General features: G+C 43.8%; 1 protein-coding gene across 1 annotated transcript in view; it reads left to right on the top strand.

The window, feature by feature from the left end:
• pde4a (phosphodiesterase 4A, cAMP-specific) overlaps positions 1 to 27,500 on the top strand; it is a 137,819-nt gene that overhangs the window by 84,655 nt on the left and 25,664 nt on the right. The window contains exons 6-7 of the mRNA XM_063187220.1: positions 3,707 to 3,759; positions 16,855 to 16,967. Of these exons, the coding sequence (XP_063043290.1) occupies positions 3,707 to 3,759; positions 16,855 to 16,967 (166 nt within the window). The remainder of the gene's footprint in view (positions 1 to 3,706; positions 3,760 to 16,854; positions 16,968 to 27,500) is intronic.

Raw genomic sequence — 27,500 nt, 5'->3', positions numbered from 1 at the left:
CAGTACCAGGTGGAAGCGGGTTGTCTTCCATCCATTTTTGCTCAAATAGCAGAGAAAGAGGGGGGGGGGGGTAAAGAATGAGACAGAGAGACACATTCAGGGCAGCGAGGTAGAGGAGAAAGTGAGAGAGAGAGGGAGAGAGAAAGATGGACAGAGGGAGAGAGCGAAAGAAGAGAAGAAAGATGTCTACTATAAACACCAGGTTGATGGGTTGTTATCTTCCATCCATTCACAAACAGCAGGTAAGGGGAGGGGGGTCTACAGATAAACAACCCTGTCCCTTCACTTCTGGCTGTGAGCATTTCCAGACAATGTCAAACAAAACCCAACTCCTGCTTCCTTTCTTACGATAAAGCCATTCTCTGGTCTATCCAGAAAACCTGGAGGGTTACTATAAAGGCAAGATTTTGAATGGCCTCCTTTTATTTTTGCTCTGCAAAAAAATTTTTTTTAATAATGCAGCGTACCCCAAGTTTGCCCCCCTTAGTAATGGAATGCAAACAACTTCCTTTTCCCTCTGAGTTGAAGTGGAGGTCCGTTTGCAGGGAAGCCGACAGGAGTGGGGAGAAAGAGGTGAATTGTCCCAGGCCCAGGGAGAATGGGAGCCCAGAATTGGGTCCTCATATCATAGCATGTAGTGGACGAGGGGGCCCTTTCAGATGACTTTGTCCCAGGCCCAGCCAAAGCTGTCAGCGACCCTGTCCGCTTGTCTTCCACGGTAAATCGCAAGAACATGACACCCAGCAGAACAGCTAGTGTCAAACGGCCCAACCCTGAGGGTTGAAGAGGCCTGTAGGCTTTACCAAGATGTGAAAAAGTGAAAGCCCCATTGGGAAACTGATGTGTAGAGTCTTGCTGGAGAAGTTGGTTTAATGGCCTTTCTACTTTTTTTTTGGGATCCGAAATCTCCATCAATTTATTATTCCAGTAACACTTTCTTTGTAAGGGTTTACAAAAGGGTGTCATCATTGATGACACATATTGATGTTTATGACCGTTTCATAATGTGTCTTTCAGTTTTTGGGAATGTCACGACACCCAAACAATGTCAATTTGACTTTCCATGGTTTTCACCTCCGCCAAAGAGCTTATGCTATGTTTTCAGTCGCTTTGGTTTTTACCTCCACCAAGGGGGTTTTGTTTTCATTCGCTTTGTTTTTTTGTTTTTTTTACCTCCGCCAAGGAGGTTATGTTTTCAGTCTGTTTGGTTTGTTTGTTTGTTTGTTTGTCTGTCAGCAGGATAGCTGAAAAAGTTATGCACAGATTTTGAAAAGATTCTTCACCATTGCAGGATAAGGCAAATTTTGACATTTTCTAATTCCACAAAAACAAGGCAGAAAGACTTTCTAGTTCCTCGATGTGCTTATCACTCTTTCTGCACCCTCTCTTTTTCTTACTGTTATATTTTCATGTTAATCTCATGTGAAGCCACACACTGCAAGACAAAAATAATTTTAGCAAGCTCATTTTTCTAGTTTTTCTATCGTAATTTAAGTAATAATCACTTAGTAATAGTGTTTTTTTCTGGGCCAAATTTTCTGGATAAATTATTACAAGCTAATTTAAAACTATTAGGTGATTTCTACTGGGTTTTTTTTTTGTAGTGCATAATCGTTGGGTGTCCTGTTGCGTTGTTTATTAGGGATTAAGATAATACATGCCATTCCATCCATACCGAGATCTTCCTCCCTATCTATTTCTATGGCGTTGTACTTATTCATCGGCAGGGTTCATTTAGTGTGGGTTGAAATTGTTCTCAGGTCAGTCGCTGTCTTGCAGAGAGACATGCATACACATGCGCACAAAAACAAACTTGCACGAATGCGCACACACACACGCATGCACGCAAGCAGGCACACACACACACACACACACACACACACACACACACACACACACACACACACACACACACACACACACACACACACACACACACACACACACACACACACACACACACACACACACACACACACACACACAGACACACAAATCCACTCTCCCAGCACCCACATGTAAACCCACATGATCTCTGCAAGTTTGATATTTCCAAGCTTCTTATTGCAAGTATACTGAGACAGTAAAAACACACAGTAATGCACACACACACACAGACTCACACACACAGAACAATACACATGCACACACAAAAAAATACACACACACATACATGCACACACACGCACATGCACACTCGAACGCACACATGCACACACACACCCACACCCACACACACACACACACACACACACACACACACACACACACACACACACACACACACACACACACACACGCACACATTACAAAGAGTGCACACACACACACACACACACACACACACACACACACACACACACACACACACACACGCACACACACACAAAACACACACACAAAACATGCACACACACACACACCAGCATGTGCTCTTCTTCCTTCTGTCTCGTGGTGGGAAGTGCCTGTACATGTCTGGCCTCCCTCTGATGCCTCCGACACCATCTGACGAAATGCCTCCATGCAGGGTGTCATGGAGGCCGCGTCTCACACACGCACACATGCACGCACATATACACACGCACACACGCACAGACATACACATACACACACACACACACATACACGCGCATACATATACACACATACACACGCACGCACGCACACACGGACACACATACACACGCACACATATACACATGCACGCACATACACACGGACACACATACACACGCACACACATACACACGCACACACATACACACGCACACATACACACGCACACACATACACACGCACACACATACACACGCACACACATACACACGCACACATATACACACGCACACAGGCACACACATACACACGCACGCACGCACATGCACACAGACACACATACTCACGCACACATATACATACACACGCACGCACACAGACACACACACATGCACTCATGCATGCACACACGCACGCACACACACACACACACAAACGCATTCACACACAATCAGGTGTCAATCACACACACAAACACACATGCATGCCTGCACACACACACACACACACACAGACACACACACACACACACACACACACACACACACACACACACACACACACACACACACACAGGCATCAGTGTCCATCACACACCCAAAAACACATGCATGCCGGCACACACACACACACACACACACACACACACACACACACACACACACACACACACACACACACACACACACACACACACACACACACACACACACACACACACACACACAGACATGGACACACACATGCTCTGAAACCTCTCCACAAGGAGCCTGGGAGGGATCAGCCAGAGCTAAACACTGAATACCAAGTAGTTCTCCGAGAGCGAGGGAGTTTGCCATGCCCTTTAGTGTATTGCTAATGTACCGTCATTCAGATTAGCCTATTGTGAAATTTACAAAAATGCATTTCCTTCACTCCCTTTAATGAGCTCTTTAGAGAGTCTTTTTATCATAGCACATCTCATCATGTAATCATGTAATGGAGGTTTCCTCCTCACTTCAGTCTGTCTAACCGCCCGATATAATGAATGTAATCTACAAATGTACCATTATCTCTTCCCTTCTTTGAGTGAAGATGTCAATATTTATTTCTGCCACAAGAGGGAACTCTAGAGCTCTTCCGCTCATGTACTTCTTCTTTTCGTCCACAGGAGGTCGCCAGTGGCAAGCCAACCATCCACCGTTCCCAAGGCAACCCTCTCCGGTATGTTGAGCGTGGTGTCACTTTGTCACTTGTCCCCACACTGGCACTCTCTCTCCTCTCTCCCACACACAACGTCTCACACATCTTCTTCCAGTTCCCAATGCAATCTCGCTCTGACTGCCAACATATTAGCACCTTCTTCTCTTTTTTCTTACAGTTGAAAGGCATCGTTTACTTAGTGGAGTAGTGACTCAAACAGAGTTGGCTGGTTCTGTTTTGATTGCGCGCACACATATTCAAGGAATTGGTTGTTTAAATTGAGAGGCCCCATAAATGTTTTCATCTATGAAGCCTTTAATTTTATCATTATAAACTGGACTTCTAAATAACTTTTATTAAGAGGGTGGTACTGAGTGAGAATGTGCTTTTCCATTTCTTTCTTAAAGGTGCACTGTGTAATATTTTTAGTTGTTTATTTCCAGAATTTATGCTGCCCATTCACAAATGTTACTTTTTTCATGAATAACCACGACCTTCAAAATTCTAAGTAGGGGCTACTCATGGCACCTTGAATACATGAAAAGGGATTGAGTTTCCAGAAATAGACATTTTTAGCTGTAAAACTTGCTGTACTTTGGTCATACTAATAACTGTTAGTTTATTACTTTAAATATTCATGAAAAGATCAAATTTGGCAGTAGACAGCACAGTTTGAATGAGCAACATAGTTGCGATACCCAGTCTGGCCACCATCCTACATGGTGCAAGTACACCTTTAACTCAAAATTCATGGTTAGGCTATGCAGCATTTCTGAAAGTGTGCACACACAGCACCACTTACCGAAGAGCCATGGAAATATCCACCAAGTGTGTTTCTAAAACAAATATTTATGAAACTACAAATGTCAGTGCCATTCAAAGGCCAAGTCCTTTTCACTTTGTTTATGAAAAAGATAGTCAAAATACGAGCCATGTTTTGATTATAATCATGTGCTCTGTTATTATTTCCAATGCAACGTCTGAGAGGGGAACTACCAAAAAACATGGTACAAGGTCCTCTGTGTAGCATTGCGTCAGCTTGGCCTACCGCAAAGTTGGGCAAAAGACTGCTGCATGTGTCCAGTTGACTGCAACAACAAGCCTAGTATTGGCCCCACATTCGATTTTGTGGGTTATACATTCACAGTCAGTGTTATGCAGAAAAGTTTTTCATGCAAACAATATACACATACTGTAAACCACAAAGCTCTACAATGCAGAAAGAAGAAAAAGTATTTTTTTAAGAGAAAGTGCGCTCAACTCCCAAATGTTTCTTACAGAGTCTTCAGGTGCGAGCAAACGGCAAAGTTCATGTTGATGAAAAAGAACATGGAAAATGGATTCTTTAGTGGCACGTACAATACTAGCACTACACAAAGTATAGCCATGGCCGTAGCCAGGAATTTGAAATAAGGGAGGTCCATAGTGCACTCGCAGCGCGCCAGAATTTTTTTAAAGGTGCGCTGTGTAGGATGTTGCCCGGAGTATCTATTGTAACTATGTTGCTCATTGAAACTATGCTGTCTTTTGCCAATTTTGGTCTTTTCATTAATATTTGCTAAATAATGAACTAATATTTACTAGTATGACCACAGTTTACAGTATGTTTTGCAGCTGAAAAGATTTCTGGAAATTCAAAATGGTGGACAATGGAGAAGATCCCCTTTTTCATGTATGAAAAATATTATTTTCTATAAAAATAAGGGAGGTCCGGACCTCCCTTACCTCATATGTGGCTACGGCCATGAGTATAGCACACAGTTGGCTCCATGCTCTGTTGGTTACTGTAGGCCGTTGACTGCCTTCCCACCTTTAGTATCCTCTTTCAGCATGCAGTCAGAGCATGGTCCACACTATTTCTCTTCTGTCCTGGGGGGACCTGCCCATGTCCCTGGCTTCCTAGGGTTCTTCCTCTGCTCTGCCTCCTGCCCCGACTTTTCTACTGTACCGCCAAGACCCACGTGTTGGTTTCTCTATGACCTGTTCATTTCCTTGTTGTAGGTCCATTGGCAGATACTGGAAGATGTGGCTGTGCTTCCTCTGTGTATGCCTACCCATTTCAGGTTCACAAGACAGGCCTCTGAGCTACAGCAAGAATCCCTAGGGAGTCTGTTGGTCATTATTTGGTTTACATCACACAGCTTCCTTTATCCAATACTCACCAAAGTATGCAATATTCTGCCCATTCACAAATTCTGTCTTTTCCATGAATATTTTTCTTATTTATCACAGCCATCAATGTTTAAGTATTCATTACGACTGGGAAATTTGCAAGAAAAAGGTGGATCTTATCCGTGTCCGCCATTTTGAGTTTCCAGTAATAGACATTATTATTTTGTAAATATTCGTGAAAAGATCAATTTTGGGAATGGGCAGGATTGTTTTAATGGGCGGCATAGTTGCAATGTCTATGGCCACAATATACTCTACCTTTAAAGTTTAAAGTCAAATTAGATTGTCAAATAACTAAGCAACCAGCAAGTGCCTAAAGAAAGCAAAAATATGACAGTTTTGGTGTCAAGCGACATCTGCTTTCTTATTCACATCTCTAGCCTCTTTGTGCAGATGGGTCTGCTGGCGAGTCCGTTCTCACATTGCTGAAAGGACGCAAACCACATCATAACAACATTGCTAAGACATTACAGAGAGCCTTAAGTAACAGATTAAGTGGTCATTACGGTTATGGTGACATAAGGGTTATAAGCATAGGCTCTGCACAAAGGGGTTAAAGTAACACTGGCTTTTCACCATTCTATATGGACATGTTGCAGAATTGTGTCTCATTCTAGTTGAAGGAACAACTCCTGATGGTTAACTTCTCTCAACTTACTTAAAGTGGATATTATGTTTAGTGAGCAAGGGTTTAAAGTTGTCTTGAACGTTGATTATTCCAGTCACAGCAAACCATTGCCCTTCGCTTCCCTCGTTGCCTTAGTTTCTTTCACAAACCACATCAGAGTAGGCCTATTCTAAAACACAGACACACACACACTTAAAAAAAAACTAAAAAGTAGTAAATTCAAACATTTAGCGTGTGACAGATTTTGTCTCCACAAGGACAAAAAAAAAAAGCAGTCTTGTGTTTTGAGCATTTTGTCGCCTCCCGCTGAGTTCCACCACCCAACTAAAGCAGACATCAAAGCAGCAAAGCGGAGTGCCAGCTTGGCTCGCGTCGCAGTGTACCGTACCACCAGAGACCTTCTAAGCACTTATTATGATTTCACATGTCATCTTTAAAGATTCCTCCAGAGGATGGCAAAGGCACCAGCGGAGCAGTAGATCCACTTCACTATTTCACTCTTTTCTCCCCTTTTGTCTGAAGTTTCATGCCATTACAGCTGGGCTTCCATTCGTAAACACGGCATGCTTACTGATAATCATTCATCAGAAAACTGCCATAATTATGACATGATCGTCTCCCTAAGTCACAGTTGATGTCTGGCGTGAGCTGGTGACAGACCTACTTACGTAGCTAATATCTATAGTTGGGCCGACATTGGCATTAATTAGCCTGACGGGAGCTTGGTGTCGCGGACTTTACTTTCAGTTTTCTTGTGATTTTTGCTAGTCCTGCACACAATCTTTTTGAGATGGATGTGCGAGTTTTTCACATGTTGACAAGTAATTAGACTATTGCCTAAACTTCATTAAAGTGGTGTAACCATGGCATCACCTTGTTATGGCTTGTATAATATATAATGATAGTTGGGATCTAATTATATGCTTTTTTAATTATTAATAACAATTATGTTTAAAATGCATTAGACTATGTACCTAAAGGTGCTGTTTCTACGTAGCTGGATATTTTTATATGTGGATATTTTTTTCTCCTGGTTGCATTGGTTTTGGCCTTCTGTTTCCACGTAGCAGATATTTAAAATCCAGGTAAAAAAAGCAGGAGAAAAAAATATTCTATTTAGGGGGCTGAAATGCATTTGTTACAGTGGAAGATTTATTTTTATCCCCATGTTGCGTTTACACCTAAACAGGAGAAAAAAATACCCTGCTAAAAAAATATCCTGCTACGTGGAAACAGCACCCAAGGCATGACAATTATCTACAGATATCGTCATACTTTCAGTACATTGTCACAAAACACAGGTTTCGAAAATGAAGTTTCGAGAAAGTTATATAACACCTTGTCAATAATGTGCCATTTTGGTGTCAGTCTTTACTTGAATTTACATAATGTGACACATTCTGATGCACATGAAGTAACCGTAGTTTTAATGTGTTGCATCATCCCTTGTGTTTAGTGCTGGTCTGGTGATCTGGCATACAGGGCATTTTCCTGGTGGGCCGACAGTCCTTAGGGGCCGATACAGTTGTTGTTGTTTTCCAGGGAATTGGTCCACAAATTAGAGGGGGAGGCCCATTGGTACATCGTCAAAGACAGTGGATTCAGCCAGTCAATATAGTATGAAAGTGGCCTGTGTCTGTGTTAAAGGGACACTGTGCAGGAAATTGTCAAAAAGGGTACTGCAACTATGCTGCTCATTGAAACTGGGCTGCCAATTGGCAAATTTGATCTTTACATGAAAGTTAAACAAATATTTTCTAGTTTGGTCCAAGTAGAGTCATTTTCACAGCTAAATTTGGAAATTCAAAATGGCGGACCATGGAGAAGATCCCCCTTTTCATGCATGAAAAGTGCAATTTTCCCAGTCATACTGAATACTTAGAATTTGATGGTGGTGGTAAGTATTCACGAAAAAGGTAACATTAGTGAATGGGCAGTATGAATTCTGGAAATAAACAACTAAAAATCTCACACAGTGTCCCTTTAAGGGGCCGGCCTATGCCAAAAATGCCTGGGCCATCTTTCGGTCCCAGACCAGCTCTGCTTGTGTTACATCCCCACCTCAGACATAAACTCTGACTGATGTCCCGTACAATAGGCTATATTCCATATATTATATGGGTGTATGAACATTCAAATACGTAGGCCTATAAAATAAAGAGGGGGTCGTGTCTTCTGGCAAGTCTGAAAACGTTGTGACCTTCTGTACCAATTGCATGCTCTTTTACTCATTTAAGCAACACTATGCAACTTTTGGTTGTAGGACTTCTTATTTACCGATTGCCAAATTGTTGAGACTTTTCAGTACCTCAATTGTAATTTCCCCCTGGGATCAATAAATGACACTTTACTCGCTACTCTACCTCACAAAATTGTTCCGCAGTGTCCCTTTAGACCCCAAAATTTGATGACTGTGGACTTGGACAGGATGTGTTAAACAAATTGAGATAACTGTATTGTGTTAATTGTTTACACTGCCTTTTGTACTCTGCCCATCATGAATAAAACAGTAGAAACAATAGTTTGTTAGTGCACATTGTGGAACTGTATGGTTGTTGTTGTTGTTGTTGTTGTTGTTGTTGCTGTTGTTGTTGTTGTTGTTACTGTAGCGGTATTCGTTCATAGCATGTTAGATGGCAGTATTCATGTTCTTCCTGGGTCAGAGGTCACGCTACAACAATGAAAGGCAGCCTGACATCTCCACTCTGATATCAGTCATTGCTGTAAATTCTCTGCTTCGTGATTGCCTCCATAATGCCTCCCATGCATTTCTGATTGCTTTCACAAACAGCGTTTTCACTCAATAATTAAAATGAGAGATGTACTGTATTGAGAGATGCACAGTATAATTGTCTTTATGTAAAGTATAACTTCTGCATTATTCAGCATTCTAAAAGCACAATGAACAAGAAAGAAAAAAAGACAAAAAAAAAAACACTTGCATGGGCTAACATGTCGCACGCAAGAAACACTTTATGGAATCAGAATGTGCACACTCTGTGACACTGTGGATGGATTCCAATATGCAGACTCCCGTCCTCCCTTGCCCACTTGCCTGCTTATGACCTCATGATGATGTCACTGACCACTGACCACTGACCAAAATTAATTCAATATCTTGCGAAAGCACAATTCTGTCGAACAGTCCCCCAAAAGTTGGTGTGGCATGACAGCTGGAAAACTTGTTTTCTCCACGGAGGCCGAGCCAGGAGGCGGGGCGAGGCCACAAGGACAAGTGGAGGACTGGAGTTTGCATATTGGAATGCACCCACTGTGTTAATGTGTGTGGTTTGCCATAAGAGTGTTAACTGTGCACAATGTCATGCTGTGTCATATTCATAATCGCCATACAACGTGAAGCTATGTAATTAGTAACCACAAATAATACATTCCTTGAGTAGGATAGTACAAATAGTACAACACTTGAGTAGGATGAACACCGTGAGTGTTGAATCAGACTCTAAAAGTTTCTCTGGCCTTGACATTTAATTCAGAATTAACTCACTCTATTATTAATTCTGAATAAAGCTTGATTCTGCATTGAAAACGTCACAAACACTTCACAATTCGGAATTAAATGAAAGATCCAAGTTAACTCGACGGAACTATTTAATTCTGAATGATTAATTCAGACTTTAAAACGCCATGTAAACATAGCCATTGACACTGGACATTTTTCTGTGTGATGTCTTTAGGGCTAGTTTAGTGAATAGCTCAGTTCAGGCGAAGTTGATAAAACAATGGTAAACAATACCAAAACGCTGGACAAATGCAAATAAAACACAACAGAAGCCCTGCATGCAAACCTGTAGGCTGACAAGACAAGCACTCTGATGATGGAGGCAAAAGGGAAAAGAAATGTTTTGAACAGGACGAATCCTTGATCAGACCTCGACTCATCAGGGGGCGGCCATCTGCTTCGGAGACATGGGTGGGTGTGGCGCAGTGTGTGTGTGTGTGTGTGTGTGTGTGTGTGTGTGTGTGTGTGTGTGTGTGTGTGTGTGTGTGTGTGTGTGTGTGTGTGTGTGTGTGTGTGTGTATTCGTGCGTGCGTGTGATTGTGTGATTGTGTGTGTGTATGTGAGTGTGTGTTCACGCGTGTATGTGTGTGCGAGCATGCGTGTGTGTGCGTGTGTGCCTGCATGCGTGCGTGTGTGTGCGTGCGTGCATGCACGTGTGTGTGTGTGTGTGTGTGTGTGTGTGTGTGTGTGTGTGTGTGTGTGTGTGTGTGTGTGTGTGTGTGTGTGTGTGTGTGTGTGTGTGTGTGTGTGTGGGGTGGGGTGTATGGTTATTGGCAAAACAGTTGGAAGGAGTGTGGGAGACGAGAGCGTCAGTGCAAACTGCATACTGATGAGATCATCACATTAAAAGGGCACCGTGTAGAACACTAATCATGTGCACCACACATAACACAAAGGTAAACATATATTGACAATAAGGAGCAGTAACATCTAGTAATATATTGACAATACTCAATAGTTTAAGACAAAGTTTCTTGGACCATCATTAGCTGGAGTATGTAGAACAGCTCAGTGTATACTCAATGATCACCAGGGGAAGGTTATCCCAGCGAGTGTTAAGATGTCATGTAGAGCTGCACAATATCAGGAAAAATGAGGATACTCGATATCATGATGCCCTGCGGCGATGCCGTTATTTAAACAATATATATTTTTTGTCATGAATATTACCTTTTTATCAAAGATTAAGCATTTGCAATACACCTATTTGCTATCTTAATGTTGCGATACCAGTCATTTACACAATATACCTATCGGAAAATGTTATATCGCGATATCGATTAATTTTCAATATATTGTGCTGCTCTAATGTCATGTAGCCTACTCTAAGCAGTCACTTTCTTTACCAGGTGTCTCATCTAAGTGTCTGAGTGATTATGGCAATTAGAAGCTGCTGAGTTGATAAATAGATGGAAAAAATATATACAATATTGCCTTTTATTTTCTGAAGTTAGTTTACTAGCACCTCGAATAATGATCTTTCCAAGGTCAAAAGAGCAGTTATTCGATCCCTGATATTGTTTTATTAATGACTCCTCCCAGGTGAAAAAGTGGTTCAATTTAGTACAATAAAAGCATGACTGAAGTATACTTAGCATGTTAAAAGTGCACTCGTGCTTTTTGTGCTAAGAAAAAGTATGTTTACAATATGCTTATTTAAAGTGTACTTAAAATTAAATGTAATTAAGTTGCTCTCAAAGAAAGTACACTTAGCGAACCATACTTCAAGTGCACTTCGAAGATGTTTGGCTAAAGTGTATTTAGAGGAATATACTAAGTGTTCTAATAGTGAACTTACTAAAAGTGTATTTTTTAATAACATATTGTAATCGTACTTTTTTAAAGTGCAATATGATTACACTTCACCCAAATGTCTTTGAAGTGTGATTTTCTATAGTGCGCTTTAAAGTAAATCGCTTTAACATATTGCAAGTACACTTTTTCTAAGTGCACCATGATTGTACTTCACCCAAATATCTTCAAAGTGTGCTTACACCAAGTGCATTTACCCATCATGCACCATCATACATGTCCCATCATGCAATGCACTTCTTGGAGCTAAATTTCTCAAACAGAAAGCCATTTATCCTGAAGGAATATTTTTGGTTTGCATGAAAATATTACTCATTGTTATATTCTGTGTTTATTGTAGGAGTTTTAAATTTTTAAAGTGGTACACAAAAAATGACCATGTTCCCACCGTCATTATGATGGTCACGTATATGTTCTGGTATATATAGGCTGACACTTCCCATAATATCAGGGTGGGAGGTAAGTTGGAACTAGTTGTTCAATCTAAGAATTGAGGGTGACCATTAGTGATCAATTCAAGTGATCAACTGCAGGAAGGTGGAACAAGATTGAAATAAAGTGAAATGTGTATATGAAATCTCTATAACAATGCAATGATTGTAAATGTCAGTCATGCTAGGCATGCACACTGTATCACTACTGTGACATGTGACTGTGTGTAATGTACAAGCTCTGAGGACCAGCATGGATTGTAGTATTACATTTATATCATTTCATGTACTTGGGAGTGTACTGTAAATATACTTCAAGCATACCTGTTATATATTTACAATACTCAATATGATATACTTTTTACAGACTTAAAATGTTCCAATGTAGTCCAAAGAAGCATGAAGTTAATATACTTTTATTGAACTTCTAGTAACAATAAAATGCTATAGAAGTGTACTCAAGCAAACTCTTAATGCCATATGAATGCATGAAAAGCGTGTTTGGAGCATACTTTCAAAAGTATGCTTGTAGTGCACTTAAAGTTGTCCAAAAGCGGTGCCAATTTAGCATCCTCAGTGTGCTGCAAGTGTGCTGAAGTACTGCTCTAGTAGTGCTTCAGCGCACTAATAGTGCAATGAAGCGCACTTTAAATCGCCGAAAATAGTACACTTTGTACTAAGTACGGTCAAAAAAAGTACACTTTAAGTATATGGGTTTTTCACCTGGGCTACTAATCTATAATGACTAACATCACTACAAGTCTGACAACTATCAATGTTGTTTGATTAATGACTAGGCTACTAGCTATTGCTATATTGCTATATATATATATATATTTTTTTTTTTTTTTTTAATATATTTTTAGGGGCTTTTATGCCTTTATTTGACAGGACAGTTGAAGATGGTGACAGGAAGCATATGAGACAGAGAGACAGGGGAGGATCGGGAAATGACCCCGGCCGGACTCGAACCGGGGTCCCCGTGGGTGGGCATGCAAGCCCAAATGTGGGGGGCTTAGCGCGCTGTGCCACAGCGCCCCCCACTATATTGCTATATTAATGGGTGGTTAATGCCTATTTATCACTGTCGTGTACTCGTGTTATGCACTGCAGCTGTAATGAGCAATGTTGCGGTGTGGTTGGCAATGGCCATGTCCAGTATAACCTCTGCACTACAAAAAATAAAGCCCTGGCCATGGCTCAACGTTAGGGTTGACCCGGGTTCGATTCGGGCCTGAAATCATTTCCCGACCTTCTCCCATCTCTCTCTCTCCCACTCGCTTCCAGTCACCATCTCACACTGTTCTACTAAATAAAGGCATAAAACCCCTAAAACATTTTAAAAAAAATAACCTGTTAAGACACAGCGTTATAAATTTGTTGTGACCAGAGTGGCAATGACCGAGTCGTAGTGCATTACTAAAGGCCCTGTGTTATGTCATAGTAGAGTAGTACGATAGTAATGAACATTTCAATGACTATTACAGCGTGCCTCAGATGGTACGGTCACAGTGTGCATTATGGGGCTACAAGTTCCTCAAGGAACCTTCCGTTTGTCACTGTGGGGAACCCTTGTAAATACATAAATTCTATAGGTGACACATTAGTTCCTGGAAGAACCTCAAGTTTTCTTGAAGATTCCTCAAAGAACCCATGAACCCAAAGGAAGAGGTTGAAGTCGTTGGAGTTTTTGTGGAGCATCTAAAAGTTCTTTAGAATTTTTCGATTCGTATCGTGAACCAACTTTGCGGTACCCGAACGTTCAGAGTGGTGCCGTGGCGTGAATACGGTGGCTTGTTTGAGATTAGGAAATGGGCACTGGCACGGTTCTCTGTCGGCCTGAATAAAGCTCCTTGTGTGGCCCACTATTATTTATAAGACATCCCAGCACCTCCCCCAGGATAACGTGACTAGCAGTGTTGGGCAAGTTACTCAAAAATGTTACTGTCTTTTCAAAATAATCCCTTACACTACAGTATTACTATATTTAAAATGTAAGGCATTACACTACTTTTGCATCACTAAAAGTAAAGTAAATATTACCGCCCTCTGTTTTTGCCCTCTAATGCCTTACATTATTGCATTACAGCAAAAAAAATAATGCATAAGGCCTACAGCAGGGCTATTCAATTAGAATTTCACCTGGGCCATATTTCAAAACCAAGAACTTAAGTCCAGCCGCACATTTTCAGCCGTCAATAACCCGGAAATAACACTTCAAATCAGTAGTCTACAAACAATTTTTTTAACATGTTCCTCTAACTATACCTTACCATCCCAGGTGAAAAACCCATATACTTAAAGTGTACTTTTTTTGACCGTACTTAGTACAAAGTGTACTATTTTCGGTGATTTAAAGTGCGCTTCATTGCACTATTAGTGCGCTGAAGCACTACTAAAGCAGTACTTCAGCACACTTGCAGCACACTGAGGATGCTAAATTGGCACCGCTTTTGGACAACTTTAAGTGCACTACAAGCATACTTTTGAAAGTATGCTCCAAACACGCTTTTCATGCATTCGTATGGCATTAAGAGTGTGCTTGAGTACACTTCTATAACATTTTATTGTTACTAGAAGTTCAATAAAAGTATATTAACTTCATGCTTCTTTGGACTACATTGGAACATTTTCAGTCTGTAAAAAGTATATCATATTAAGTATTGTAAATAAATAACAGGTATGCTTGAAGTATATTTACAGTACACTCCCAAGTACATGAAATAATATAAATGTAATACTACAATCCATGCTGGTCCTCAGAGCTACAGTACACACGGCCACATGTCACAGTAGTGATACAGTATGCATGCCTAGTGACACTGAAACTGACATTTACAATCATTGCATTGTTACAGAGATTTCAGATACACATTTCACTTTATTTCAATCTTGTTCCATCTTCCTGCAGTTGATCACTTGAATTGATCACTAATGGTAACCTTTTATTCTTTGTTTGAACAACTAGTTCCAACTTACCTCCCACCATGATACCCTGGAAAGTGTGAGCCTATATATACCAGAACATATACATGACCATCATAATGACGGTGGGAACATGGTCATTTTTGTGTACCACTTTAAAATATTAAAACTCCTACAATAAACACAGAATATAACAATGAGTAATATTTTCATGCAAACCAAAAATATTCCTTCAGGATAAATGGCTTTCTGTTTGAGAAATTTAGCTCCAAGAAGTGCATTGCATAATGTGACATGTATGATGGTGCATGATGGGTAAATGCACTTTGTGTAAGCACACTTTGAAGATATTTGGGTGAAGTACAATCATGGTGCACTTCGAAAAAGTGTACTAGCAATATGTTAAAGCGATTTACTTTAAAGCACACTATAGAAAATCACACTTCGAAGACATTTGGGTGAAGTGTAATCATATTGCACTTTAAAAAAGTACAATTGCAATATGTTATTAAAAAATACACTTTCAGTAAGTTCACTATTAGAACATTATTAGTATATTCCTCTAAATACACTTTAGCCAAACATCTTCGAAGTCCACTTGAAGTATGGTTCGCTAAGTGTACTTTCTTTGAGAGCAACTTAATTACATCTAATTTTAAGTACACTTTAAATAAGCATATTGTAAACATACTTTTTTTCTTAGCACAAAAAGCACGAGTGCACTTTTAACATGCTAAGTACACTTCAGTCATGCTTTTATTGTACTAAATTGAACCACTTTTTCACCTGGGATATTTTATGTGAATGTACAAGACAAGTATTCACAAGAAAATCATGTGTATACTGCTACAGTTGGGGGCCATGCCTGGACTGCAGGTGGACTGCATCTGGGCCGCATGTGGCCCTCGGGCCGCCAATTGAATAGCCCTGGTCTACAGTAATTAATTACTGTTGTAATGCATTACTGCCCAACACTGTTGACTAGTGGTTGCTTGTTCTGTATCTCCCTGGAAAGAGCAGAGTATGTGGTTTTTAGTGTGCTTGCCCAACTGTGAGAAAAGTTCTGCACAATTTTATTAGCTATGTTTTGGTCATAACCTTCCTCTTACTTACCTGAAGATGGTCGGATGACCATATGTATTTATTAAAATTTCCTCCTTGTGGAATCGACAGTGTATTGTTCTCTCAATGGAACGATGACCTCACTAAGGTAGTATCCAATTCACCTGTCCAGCTGGAGGCGTACAAAAGTGGCCATTTTTGAACTGTGTATTGTTGTCTGAGGCCTAATGTTTAGGGAGGTGGCCTTAAGATCAAAGGGGTGTAGGTACGAATCCCAATCTTACCTTTCCCTATACTGCCACCCATGGCAGAAAAGTCCTTGAGCAAGTCACCTAACCCCACCCTGCTCCATGGACTGTAACCAATACCTTGTAAATAACTGTAAGTCGCTTCAAATGAAAGCATCAGCTACGTTTAGTAACGTTAGGTAATACAGTGTTATGTAATATACACGTAATGTAATGCAGTGAAATGTAATGTAATGTAATGCAGTGAAATGTAATGTAATGTAATGCAGTGTAATGTAATGTAATGTAATATAGTGTAATGTCTGTGTGTGTGTGCAGATGAGACGTACCAGCAGCTGGCCAGGGAGACCCTGGAGGAGCTGGACTGGTGCTTGGACCAGCTGGAGACCATACAGACGCACCGCTCCGTCAGCGACATGGCCTCTAACAAGGTGCCTACCCTCCTCCTCCTCCTCCTCCTCCTCTTCCTCCTCCTCCTCCCCTACTACACCACACTCTCTCCTTCTTCTTCCACCACCTCTTCTTTTTCATGTGGTATCAGGGCTGGACTGGCCATCTTGCATAGCGGGCATTTCCCGGTGGGCCCTGCACCATCGCGGGCCCCTATTTTCAGAAATGTCATGTCAAGTGCGCCACCCCTGACTGTGATGATATTTTATGGGCGACTTTTTATTGTGTAAAGCCAATTTGAGTAGCCATGAAAGACATAGGCTACTGTTATTGTTATTATTTGTAGTAACAGTGCAGTTGTAGGTGCCTTTCTACTTTTGGAAATGAAACTAAAAAAACTAAGCTGAGGAAATTATTTAAAAAAAAAAGGTTAGCATGTGTAGGCCACGCTGTAAAGGGTTAAATGTCTTTACACCTTTTTTGCTATTAGTTTACTCAGAAATGTGGGAACATTGAGTTGTGGAACATATAGGCCTCGGGCCTAAGCTGTGGGACCATTGGGCTGTGGGACCAATGGGCCTAAAAAATAATGTTAAAAGTCTTTGTGCTGTGGGAAAAATGGACTGTGGGACCAATGGGCTGTGGACCAATGGGCCGAGAAAAAAAAAAAGTCTTAGTGACATGGGACCAATGGGCTGTGGGACTAATGGACTGTGGTACCAGTGGGCCGTGTTAACATAGACATGCTCCCCGCTAGGGATAGTTTTGTTCAGGGCACATATTTACAGCTCAGAAAACATTGCATTACTGACAGGTTATAGGTTTAGGGTTTTGAGAAGGGAACAATTTGGAAACTCAATGGACATAGAGAGTATATAGACATAGACAGTTCACATACAGACATTTACAGACATTCTACTGTGTACGTAGCTACTACTACTGTGTACCTAGTCTGCTGTAGTCAAGAGCTGGCTGCAGTGGTGCTGTTGAATCCATCCAGCATGGCCACTTGCGTGTTGTTGTTTTTTTCCCTCTGTCATGGGGGGGGGGGCAGTCTTGTCTTGTTGCCATGGTGCATTATATGCCTCATAAGATGCAGTCAGCACATGTGGTTTTTCACGGAGGAGTGTTTGTAGATGACAGGCTATGTGCAGGGAATTTACAAGATACAAGATATAAGACGCAAGATGTTTTATTGTCAGACACCCATTCATCTGCACTTGGTGGAGGTTGGTCTACTCTGGAGGCAGCGATGCACCTCTGTTGCTCTGTGAGGATGCACTGCAAAAGCGACTGCAATGGGGTCTCCAGTATTTCCAAATGTTGAAATGTGTGTGTGTGTTTGGAGGTCATTGTGAATACGTGTATATTTGTGGTTGTGCTTGGCTGTCCTGCAGCCATGTATATCTTAGGAGGAGAGAGAGAGAGAGAGAGAGAGAGAGAGAGAGAGAGAGAGAGAGAGAGAGAGAGAGAGAGAGAGAGAGAGAGATGGTTCTATTGTTGGGTGGAGGAGAGGACAAGAAAGCTACTGCACAGGCGTAGGGGAGAGGAAGAGGAAGAAGGGAAATAGGACTGTTGGTTTCTTCCTCTGCTTGGCTGCTCTCTCTCTCTCTCTCTCTTTCTCTCTCTTTCTCTCTCTCTCTCCCCATCTCTCTCTCTGTCTCTCTGTCTCTCTCTCTCCCTCTCCCTCTCCCCTCTCTCTCTCTCTCTCTCTCCTTCTCTCACGCTTGCTCTCTCGCTCTCTCTCTCCCTCCCTCCCCCTCTCTCTCTCTGTTTCTCTCTCTCTCCCTCCCTCTCTCTCTCTCTCTCTCTCCATCTCTCTCCCTGCTGCTGTAACCTTGGTTGCTATCGAGCTGCAGTGAGGACTGCCCTTACTCCTCAGCCATTGGCTAGCCTGTCTGACCACAAGGCATGTGCTGGAGTTGGGGGCCAATCACAATTCCCGAGCAGCCTCTTCAACATATCACGTCCTTAAAGTTACAGCGTCGTTTTTCTTTTTTTTCCCCTCTCTTGTTTTTGTTATTATGGCAAGGGTGAATGCATCACATTTTGACAGAATACTGAAAATGCACAATGATGTCATGCATTGAACGGATCTATTTGTGAGCCTACGTGTGCACAAGCACTTTTGCCTCTGTTGTGATTGATATGCATTTTGTGTCAATGTGTGTAACATATATACGACTTCAAAATAAAAATAAGGGAGCTAGAATAAGATCTGTTCTAAGGGCTGAATGGAAGGACAGACAGATGTTGGGATGTGAGGATGTGCAATACTATTAATTTGCGAAAACACACGTAATCAAAACTACTCAAGCATCAGACAGAAATACACACATGATCCGTCTCCATCCTGCTGCTATGCTGCTATGCACAAACACACACACACACACACACACACACACACACACACACACACACACACACACACACACACACACACACACACACACACACACACACACACACACACACACACACACACACACACTGCACACAGACTCGCATGCTATCGGAAGCACATGCGCACATGCTCAGTGCGCAGGCGTGAGCACATACACACCGTCACACACACACACACACACACACACACACATACACACACACAGCATCCAGGCACGCGCATGCTGCCACAGTGCTTGATTAGCTTGCGCAAGCTGTCTCCAGCATCCAGGGAAGCAGAGCAGAGCTGAGAGGCAGGCAAGAGTAGAGTAGAGCAGAGCAGAGCAGAGCACAGCATCAGCTGAGGGGGCTAGTGACAGCTCCCCGCATCCGCATCCGTATCCGCATCCCTTCAGCATCCTGCACCTCTCACACCGAGAGAAAGTGAAGGGAGAGAGAGAGAGACAACGAGAGGAGAGACAAGAAGAGAGCATACAACAACCAAGGACTGAGCTGATCTTGGAAGAGAGAGCGAGAGAGGAAGAGCTAAACACCAAGAAGGAGGAGGAGGAGAAGAGGAAGAGAGGCTGAGCACAAGCAAGAGAGGCGAAGGACAGACAAGACAAGAGGACAAACAGGACCTCCGGAGCCTTCCCTTCCCCGAGCTGGATTGTCTTGTGTGACCGAGCTGCTGTTGCCATCGTATTTTTGGGGCTGAGCACCCAGCAGCACTCTGGGCCCCGGCTGGCTAACTGCAGGACCTGCATCGGTGGAGGAGAGAGAGGAGAGGAGAGGAGGGAGGGGGGGAGGGGTGCCGCGAGAGAGGAGCATATACCCTGGGAAGAGCTGAGGTAGAGGGAAGGAAGGGAGGGAGGGGAGAGAGGGAGGGAGGGGATGCAGAGAGCCTTGTTTTCCCCTCTGTCCTCCTCCTGTGCTGTCGCCATGGCTGAACTCACTGTGATACTGTGATTTGACCATCTGCAAGACAGGGGGGGGGAGCCTTTTCCGTTTGTCTTGACTGTGGATCTGCTGCGCTGTACTGTCCCTTTCTGCTGTTTCACTGTCTCCTGTCTTTCTCTCTGTCTGTCTGTCTGTCTGTCTGTTGCCTGCTGTCCATCTGTCTTGCTCCATACGTCTGGCTGTCGCGTTTGCCTTGTTGGTTTCTTTCTCTCTCTCTCTCTCTCTCTCTCTCTCTCTCTCTCTCTCTCTCTCTGTCTTTCTCTCCATCTCTCCTTCTCTTTGCATCACTCTATTGCACCCTGCGTCTTAGCAACAACCCCCCCTGCTGTCTTTCCAGCTCCTGTCTATCTCTCTTTCATCTGTCCTTCTCTCAAGTCTGTCGTTTTTCTCTTTCCCCCCCCCTCCTCTACTGTGCCCCCGTCTGTCCTCCCTTCTTCCCTTGCCTCCTTCTTTTCCTATGTCTGTCACCCTCTGCACCCCACACCTCCATCTTTCTCCTGCCGTTTCTGTCTTTCTTTCGCTCGTCTTGTCTTGACCACTGGCGGCTCATCCCATCTGTGCCCTTCACTGTCTGCCCTGTCTGTCTGTCTGTCTGTCTGTCGGTCTGTCTTGTCTTGTCACTCCACTCTTCCTCTCCTCTGTCTCTCCTTTCCTCTCCTCCCTCTCCTCTTCTCTCCTCTCCTGTGGCGTGCTATAGTCTCCATCTTGGCTCTGTCGCCTGGCTCCCTCTCTCCCGCCTCCCCCTCTCCCCTATTCTCCCCTCCCCTAACCCACCCGACCCCCCCCCCCCCCCCCCCCCCCCCCCCCCCCCCCCCCCCCCCTGCTCGTCCTTGCCAATCTGGGTCAGACGTGCTGAGTAGCAGTAGTGGGGTGCCATGTAGTCCCCACAGCCTCCTCTTCCAGGGGGGCTCTCCTGGTCCTGCTCCTGGTGCTGGTTGGCTCACCTGGACCCCCCTGCCTGGCAGCCCGGAGGGGGGGTAACCGTCATCGTTCGCGGATGGCCTCAGGCCCCGCTCTCACCACCACCGGAGGGTCCGGTTTGGGGGCCTCTGCTGCCAACACCGCTGCCACCGCCACCACCACTGCCACCACCACCACACCTGTGGAGAGACTTTGAGAGAGGCCCCCCACCCCCCTCCAAAACCCTGACCCCCTCCCCTGACCACCTACCCTCCTCCACCTCCTCCACCTATTACCTAACACCCGCTCCGCCACCTGCTCTCCCCTCTGCCCAGCCAGAGGCGGGCAAGGGAGGCAGCTGGCGCTGGCATCACCGGTTGCCGCCGCTCTGGATCTGGAGTGCCCTACTAGCCTGCCGGTGACGGGCAGCAGCGACCTCTCCTGCGCCGACCCCCTGACGGCGGCGCCCGCCTGCCGCTGGAGCGCCCGCGCCTCCTCGCCGTGCCCGCTGCACCACCACCACCACTACCACCACCGCCAACACCGACGGCCCTCCGGCCTGTGCCAGCTGCCCCCCTCCCCCTCGTCGGCGCTGCCGCCGCCGCCGCCACCCACCTCGCTCAGCATGGGGGTGGTGGAGGCCGTGGAGCACCCGGGCTCGCCCTGCCGCTCGCCCATCACGGGGGGCCGGCGCTGCGGGAGCATCGGAGGGATGGGCATGGGAATGGGGATGGGCATGGGGATTGGCATGGGGATGGGCATCGGCATGCCACCATCGTCCAGCCTCAGCTCGCTGCAGAGCAGGGCCAGTGCCAAGCTGGAGCTGGTGGAGGCCTGCTCCTCCTCCGCCGAGGACATGCTGGACCTGGATGGGGGCAGCCCCGGGGGCGAGCGACGCACCCCGCTCGTCGACCTGTTCTGTGAGACCTGCTCCAAGCCCTGGCTCATCGGGTGGTGGGACCAGGTAGGGTTTCCAGATGATGGGATGAGATTGGATGGGGTGGGATGGGATGGGATGGGATGGGATGGGATGGGATGGGATGGGATGGGATGGGATGGGATGGGATGGGGTAGTCAGACAGGGACTGCAGATGGAAGCTATAATCTGGTATAATTTGTCTCGTTTACTCTACAGTATGTAACCAGTGCATTTTTGTACAGGGTGCCAGTTTCAAATAAACCAAAATAATCAAATAAAATAAACTAAACCTGGTAGTAATAAGGTGAAGGAGTTAGCATAAGGTAGGGTAGGGTAGTGTTGGGGTAGGAGCAGGTATTGGACTCGTAGTAGGGAAGTAACATGAGGCTGATTCACCAGGGCCCCACATATGTTGGGGGCCCACACCGGGTCAGATTTGTATATGTAGGTATAGGGGTGGGTGAGGGGGTGGGGGTGTCCATTGTGGCTTGTTGTAAATAGGGCCCAGAATTTGCTGCTATGTCCGTCCCTGGGAGCAGAGCTAATGGTGCATTGGGTCTTGGTGGTGGGGTAGGGCCAGTGGTACAGCAGCACACTGTCAACAACTACTAAATCATGAGGTGGAGATCAAATGAAACACGTGCTACTGTAGCTGACTGATGAAAACACATCCCTGTACTTCATCATCATCATATTGTTTTGCTGGTGCATTATTACAATTCCTCATTCATTTCATTCATTTCAGCATAATCAAAATGCCAGTCACTGTTGATGATCAGTGCTATAACTCACTTTTGATAGAATTGACTGCTAAAAACCAAAACGAAGACTTAAACCTGAACAACAGATTATAAATGGCTTTGGTTGAAAACAATGTATAGCTGGACATGGATGTGGCTGTGTGTGGATGAGATGTTTTTCCTGCTTTGGCAGCCTTTAGGAGCTGATGGATGTTTACGTACGTGTACCTGTGTCCTGGGGGCCTATATTACAAAGCTGGTTCAGGAGTTCGTAAACCAGGTTAAGTTAAAATAGAAGAGCCCGAAGTCCTCATTTTCTTAAGAATGAGGCAAATCATCTAATAGAAGAGCCTGGAGTCCTAATTGTCTTAAGAATTAGGTTAATCATCTAATAGAAGAGCCTGGTGTCCATGCTCTTTTATTAGATGATTTACCTCTTAACTGAACCTGGTTTACTCCTGAACCAGCTTTGTAGTATTGTATAGGCCCCGGTTTGCTTTTGCCTGATAGTGATGGACGGCCACTGTATGGTGATATATGTGCTTGTTTACGTTCCTTCCCCGGCTTCCAGTTACTCTAGATGCTTCTCTGTGTGTGTAATGCTGCAGTCTGACAAGGTTATATATCTGCCACTCAGTATACGTAGGCCTACATCTGCATCTGTTTCATCAGATAGCCACAATTCTAGTCAGATGCTCGTTCCTCCTAATGCTGCTGCAAATTGACATTCATACTATACTATATGCCCTGTAGGCGAGTACATTTAGGGTTTAACCCCAAAAAAATTGATACAAAAGGTTTTTTTATGGATTCTATTACTATTGGACCTGCTAAATGACATACTAAAAATCTAGTAAAATCTGACTTTGGGAAATGAGTTTTTTCAACATGGCTGTCATAGGCTTATTATAAGGGTCAAGAGACACTCCAGGTGAATAGGCCAAAAAATTTAGCTTGCCGATATCACCATGAAACTTTATCCGGTGATTACTCACATATTTGTGAGAAAAAAATGTATTGCAAGATTTCTGAAATGTTATGTTTTAATATGGTAATTGATCTATATCTAATTAAATAGGCATTAAATTTCAAAATGCAAAACCTCAAAATCTGAAAAAGCCAAGCTCAAAATTACTCTTTTATTTTGTTTCTAGTAAGCCAGAAGATATCTTCAGAAGAGATTATGGACATCTCTTTTTGTTTTGTAGTAAATCTAAAAATCTTTGTGCAGACACACCAGCTAGCATTTTTTTTTTTCAAAACATGATTATTTAACATCTCTCTTAGATAAATAATTGAGTTTTGTGTTTCTCAAGTTCTTCCAGACATTCTTTGAGTCTGGTGGTATCATTCTTAGCATGTATCAAGGGCAAGGTCAGCTGTCCTCAAATCATAGCCTCTCCACAGAGGTGTCCTAAGGGCTGGTGCTGGGACTCCTATTTGCCATGTACACCACATCACTGGGCCATGTTATCTGTTCTCACAGCTTCCCATACTACTGTTACACCGATGAAGCATAGTTACTTTGTGCTAGATGACTCCACGGTCACACACATTTCCGCTTGCCTCTCTGAACTATCCACAAGTATGAAGGAATGCAAGCTTCAGTTGAGCCTCGCCCAAATGCACTGCTGGTGATCCCAGCCAAAGATTTAGGTTGCCATGATATCGAGCTCAATATGGATTCTGCTACTGTTGCCTCAAATAAGGCCACAAGAAATCTAGGTGTCATTGTTGATGACCATATATCATTCTCTGACCACATAGCCTCATTTTCCCAGTCATGTCCTCTTTTTCATGCCCTAATTGAATACAAGGCCCTGACCCTTGCCTATGAAGCTACAACAGGCCCTACTCTGGCTTACCAGAAAGCTATGCTAAAGCCCTATGTCCTTTCAGGACATTGTCTGTCTCCAGTACCAACCGTTTCACCTTGCCCTCTACTTACACATGTAGTGGCTCCTGTCTATTCAGTTCAGCTGCTGAAAGACCCAAAATACCTAGTGACACCATGATTCATCACTGATGATGTGCCCTGACAAACAGCACATGGATATTATCATAGCAGTAGTGTCCTTTATCCACCCAAACAGCACTCCAAACAAACAGACCCTGAAAACATGTTAGTTCATGCCAATGTAATTATCATGTAGAAACCTTTATTTTAAAACACTTTGATCATGAAAATGACACCTTTCCTGAAGTCAGATTTTCCTAGATTTTTAGTATGTTATTAAGGACACTTGGAGGTAACAAAATCAGTTGAAAAACCTTTTGTATCAATTTTTTTGGGGTTAGGCCTTTTTTTTGCATAGATGTACTCGCCTACTGCTGTTCAAAGCTGTTCGCAATTTATATACTGTATGATCTGTATCATGTTGTCCTGTATACGTATGTTCCCTGTTGTTCGTGTATGTGTATTCTCACCATCTAGATACAAATGTTGTATAGTACTGTATATGGCACCACTGTATAATGCTACTGTATAGGCCTATATAATGAACATACATAGACAACATGATTGTCTACTGTGATACTTAATAGTGTACAGGCTAGGTGAGTATTTTCGTTTGTGTACAGTGCCGCCGCTAGGCATAGGCAGACAAGGCGGTCGCCTAGGGCGCCAAATGTCTTGAGGATGCCCAGTCCCACAGAATTGGAATATAAATCGAAATAAAGCATTAACTTTTACAATGACAAGGATTATTCATGGGCGTTCGGTACATACTGGTATAGGTATATATCAGGTGAGCTCGATCAGATGTACCACACTATGATGTATGAAACATGATGTTTATTACAGATGCCTATTTCTAATTCCACAAAAAGGGGTAGAGGAGTGCGCCTCTAGGGCACCAAATCGACTACAACAGGCCCTGTGCTGTGTGTACAGACCAGATGGGCATTTCCATGTGTGGAGCAGACCTGCTAACCCAAACTTAGTTATCTAGATTCTAGATAATGAGACAGCAGAAACAGTCCATCAGGGCAGGCAGAGCATTTAGAGCAGGCCGGGCAGGGTCTCCTTCATCTTCTGGATCTCCAGGGAGATGCCTGATTACAACCCCCCGATGTAGCTGCACCTGCAGCATGTTGCTGTGTGTTTCTGTTCTGTTTCTGTGTGAATAAGGCTGTGGACGGGACCTGTGGATGGGCAGATGTGCATGGTTTTGGTACTGGTGGTGGTGCTGGCTGATTTGTCTGGTGCTGTGATGCAGAGTTGCTGTGTGCTTTCTGTTCTGTTTCTGTGTGAAGGCTGTGGATGGTAGCCTGATTTTTTTTAGAAAGTGTGCTCAACTCCCAACTGTTTCTTAAAAGGTCTTTGGGTGCGAGCAAACAGAAAAGTTCATGTTTAGCAAAAAAAAGCTTTTAATCTACTGGGCAAGCATGACAGACAGACGTTTCGGCCTAAGCCTTCTTCGGCGTCTTAGGTAGCCTGATTATCATTGACTTTCAAATCTCTTCGAGACTTGGTCTGACCAAGAGCATAACAATTAACATTTCCCAAACGGCATGGTTGACCCGCCTCCCTTGGTTTGCTAATTGTTGTTTGATTCCCGACAAAGTGGGTGGAGTTCCCGATTTTTCGGGAGCTCAGAAACAATATTTGTATTGCTCCTGGCCTGACTAGTGGACGGGACACTGTGGATGGGCGGATGTACATTGTTTTGGTGCTGGTGCTGCTGCTGCTGGCCAATTTGTCTGGTGCTGTGATGCAGAAACTGTAATGCAGAGTTGCTGTGCAGCTGTGCAGAAGAGTGGTGGCGAGTGGGAGGTCATTTGGGTGGGCGGTCATTTGGGTGGGCGGTTGGTTGGAGTGGGGGGTTGGGGGGTGTTTGCTCTGGGGATCAGTACCAACCTCCAAAATGGAAAATGTGACTGAAGTGCTGAATTAAAATGGCAACAATGTACTGTGTGTGATGGAAAGTTGCTGTGTCGCTGGAGTGGAGTGTGATGGTGGCTGGGTAGTTTGTGGAGTGATGGGTGGGTGGGTGGTCATGACCAACCGCAACAGCAGTGTGTAAAAATCGAGTTCGTGTTCAATTAACACTGCAAAATGAACTGTTGATTGCCTAGTAAACGAGGTGAACCTGCTTAGTGGCAAAAACATTGTTTTTTTTGCTTGGCGAGTTAGTCTAGCCCTAATCTTTGAAAGATGGGCATATGGAGCTCTGGCTATTGGCTATCCGTTTTGCCTAATATTGCTCATAGTTAACAGCACCAACTACAAGAGTGTACAATGCGATCAAAGTGTTGAAGTGACACTGCAGAATTTACAGTGTGGCAGAGTAACTGTGGTGCTGGACAGGAGTGATGGTGTGTGGTGATGTAACTGAGGGTGGTGGTGGTGGTTGTCTGGACAGGCTAAGCTTTGCCAAATACTAAGGCCCACTGTGAGAAGAATGTGTAACATTTGACCAAGCATTGATTTAACACTGCATGACAAAGGCACACAGTCCATTTTGCAGAGTTGCTGTGATAAGTGAGGAGAGGAGAGGAGAGGAGAGGAGAAGAGAGGAGAGGAGAGGAGAGGAGAGGAGAGGAGATGAGAGGAGATGAGATGAGAGGAGAGGAGAGGAGAGGAGAGGAGAGGAGAGGAGAGGAGAGGAAAAGAGAGGAGAGGAGAGGAGAGAATAGGAGAGGAGAGGAGAGGAGAGGAGAGGAGAGGAGAT

The sequence above is a fragment of the Engraulis encrasicolus genome, chromosome 2 (assembly GCF_034702125.1).
Source record: "Engraulis encrasicolus isolate BLACKSEA-1 chromosome 2, IST_EnEncr_1.0, whole genome shotgun sequence".
Lineage (NCBI taxonomy): Eukaryota > Metazoa > Chordata > Actinopteri > Clupeiformes > Engraulidae > Engraulis > Engraulis encrasicolus.
Note: the sequence above shows the minus strand (reverse complement) of the source record. Positions and strands in the feature narration are given on the sequence as shown.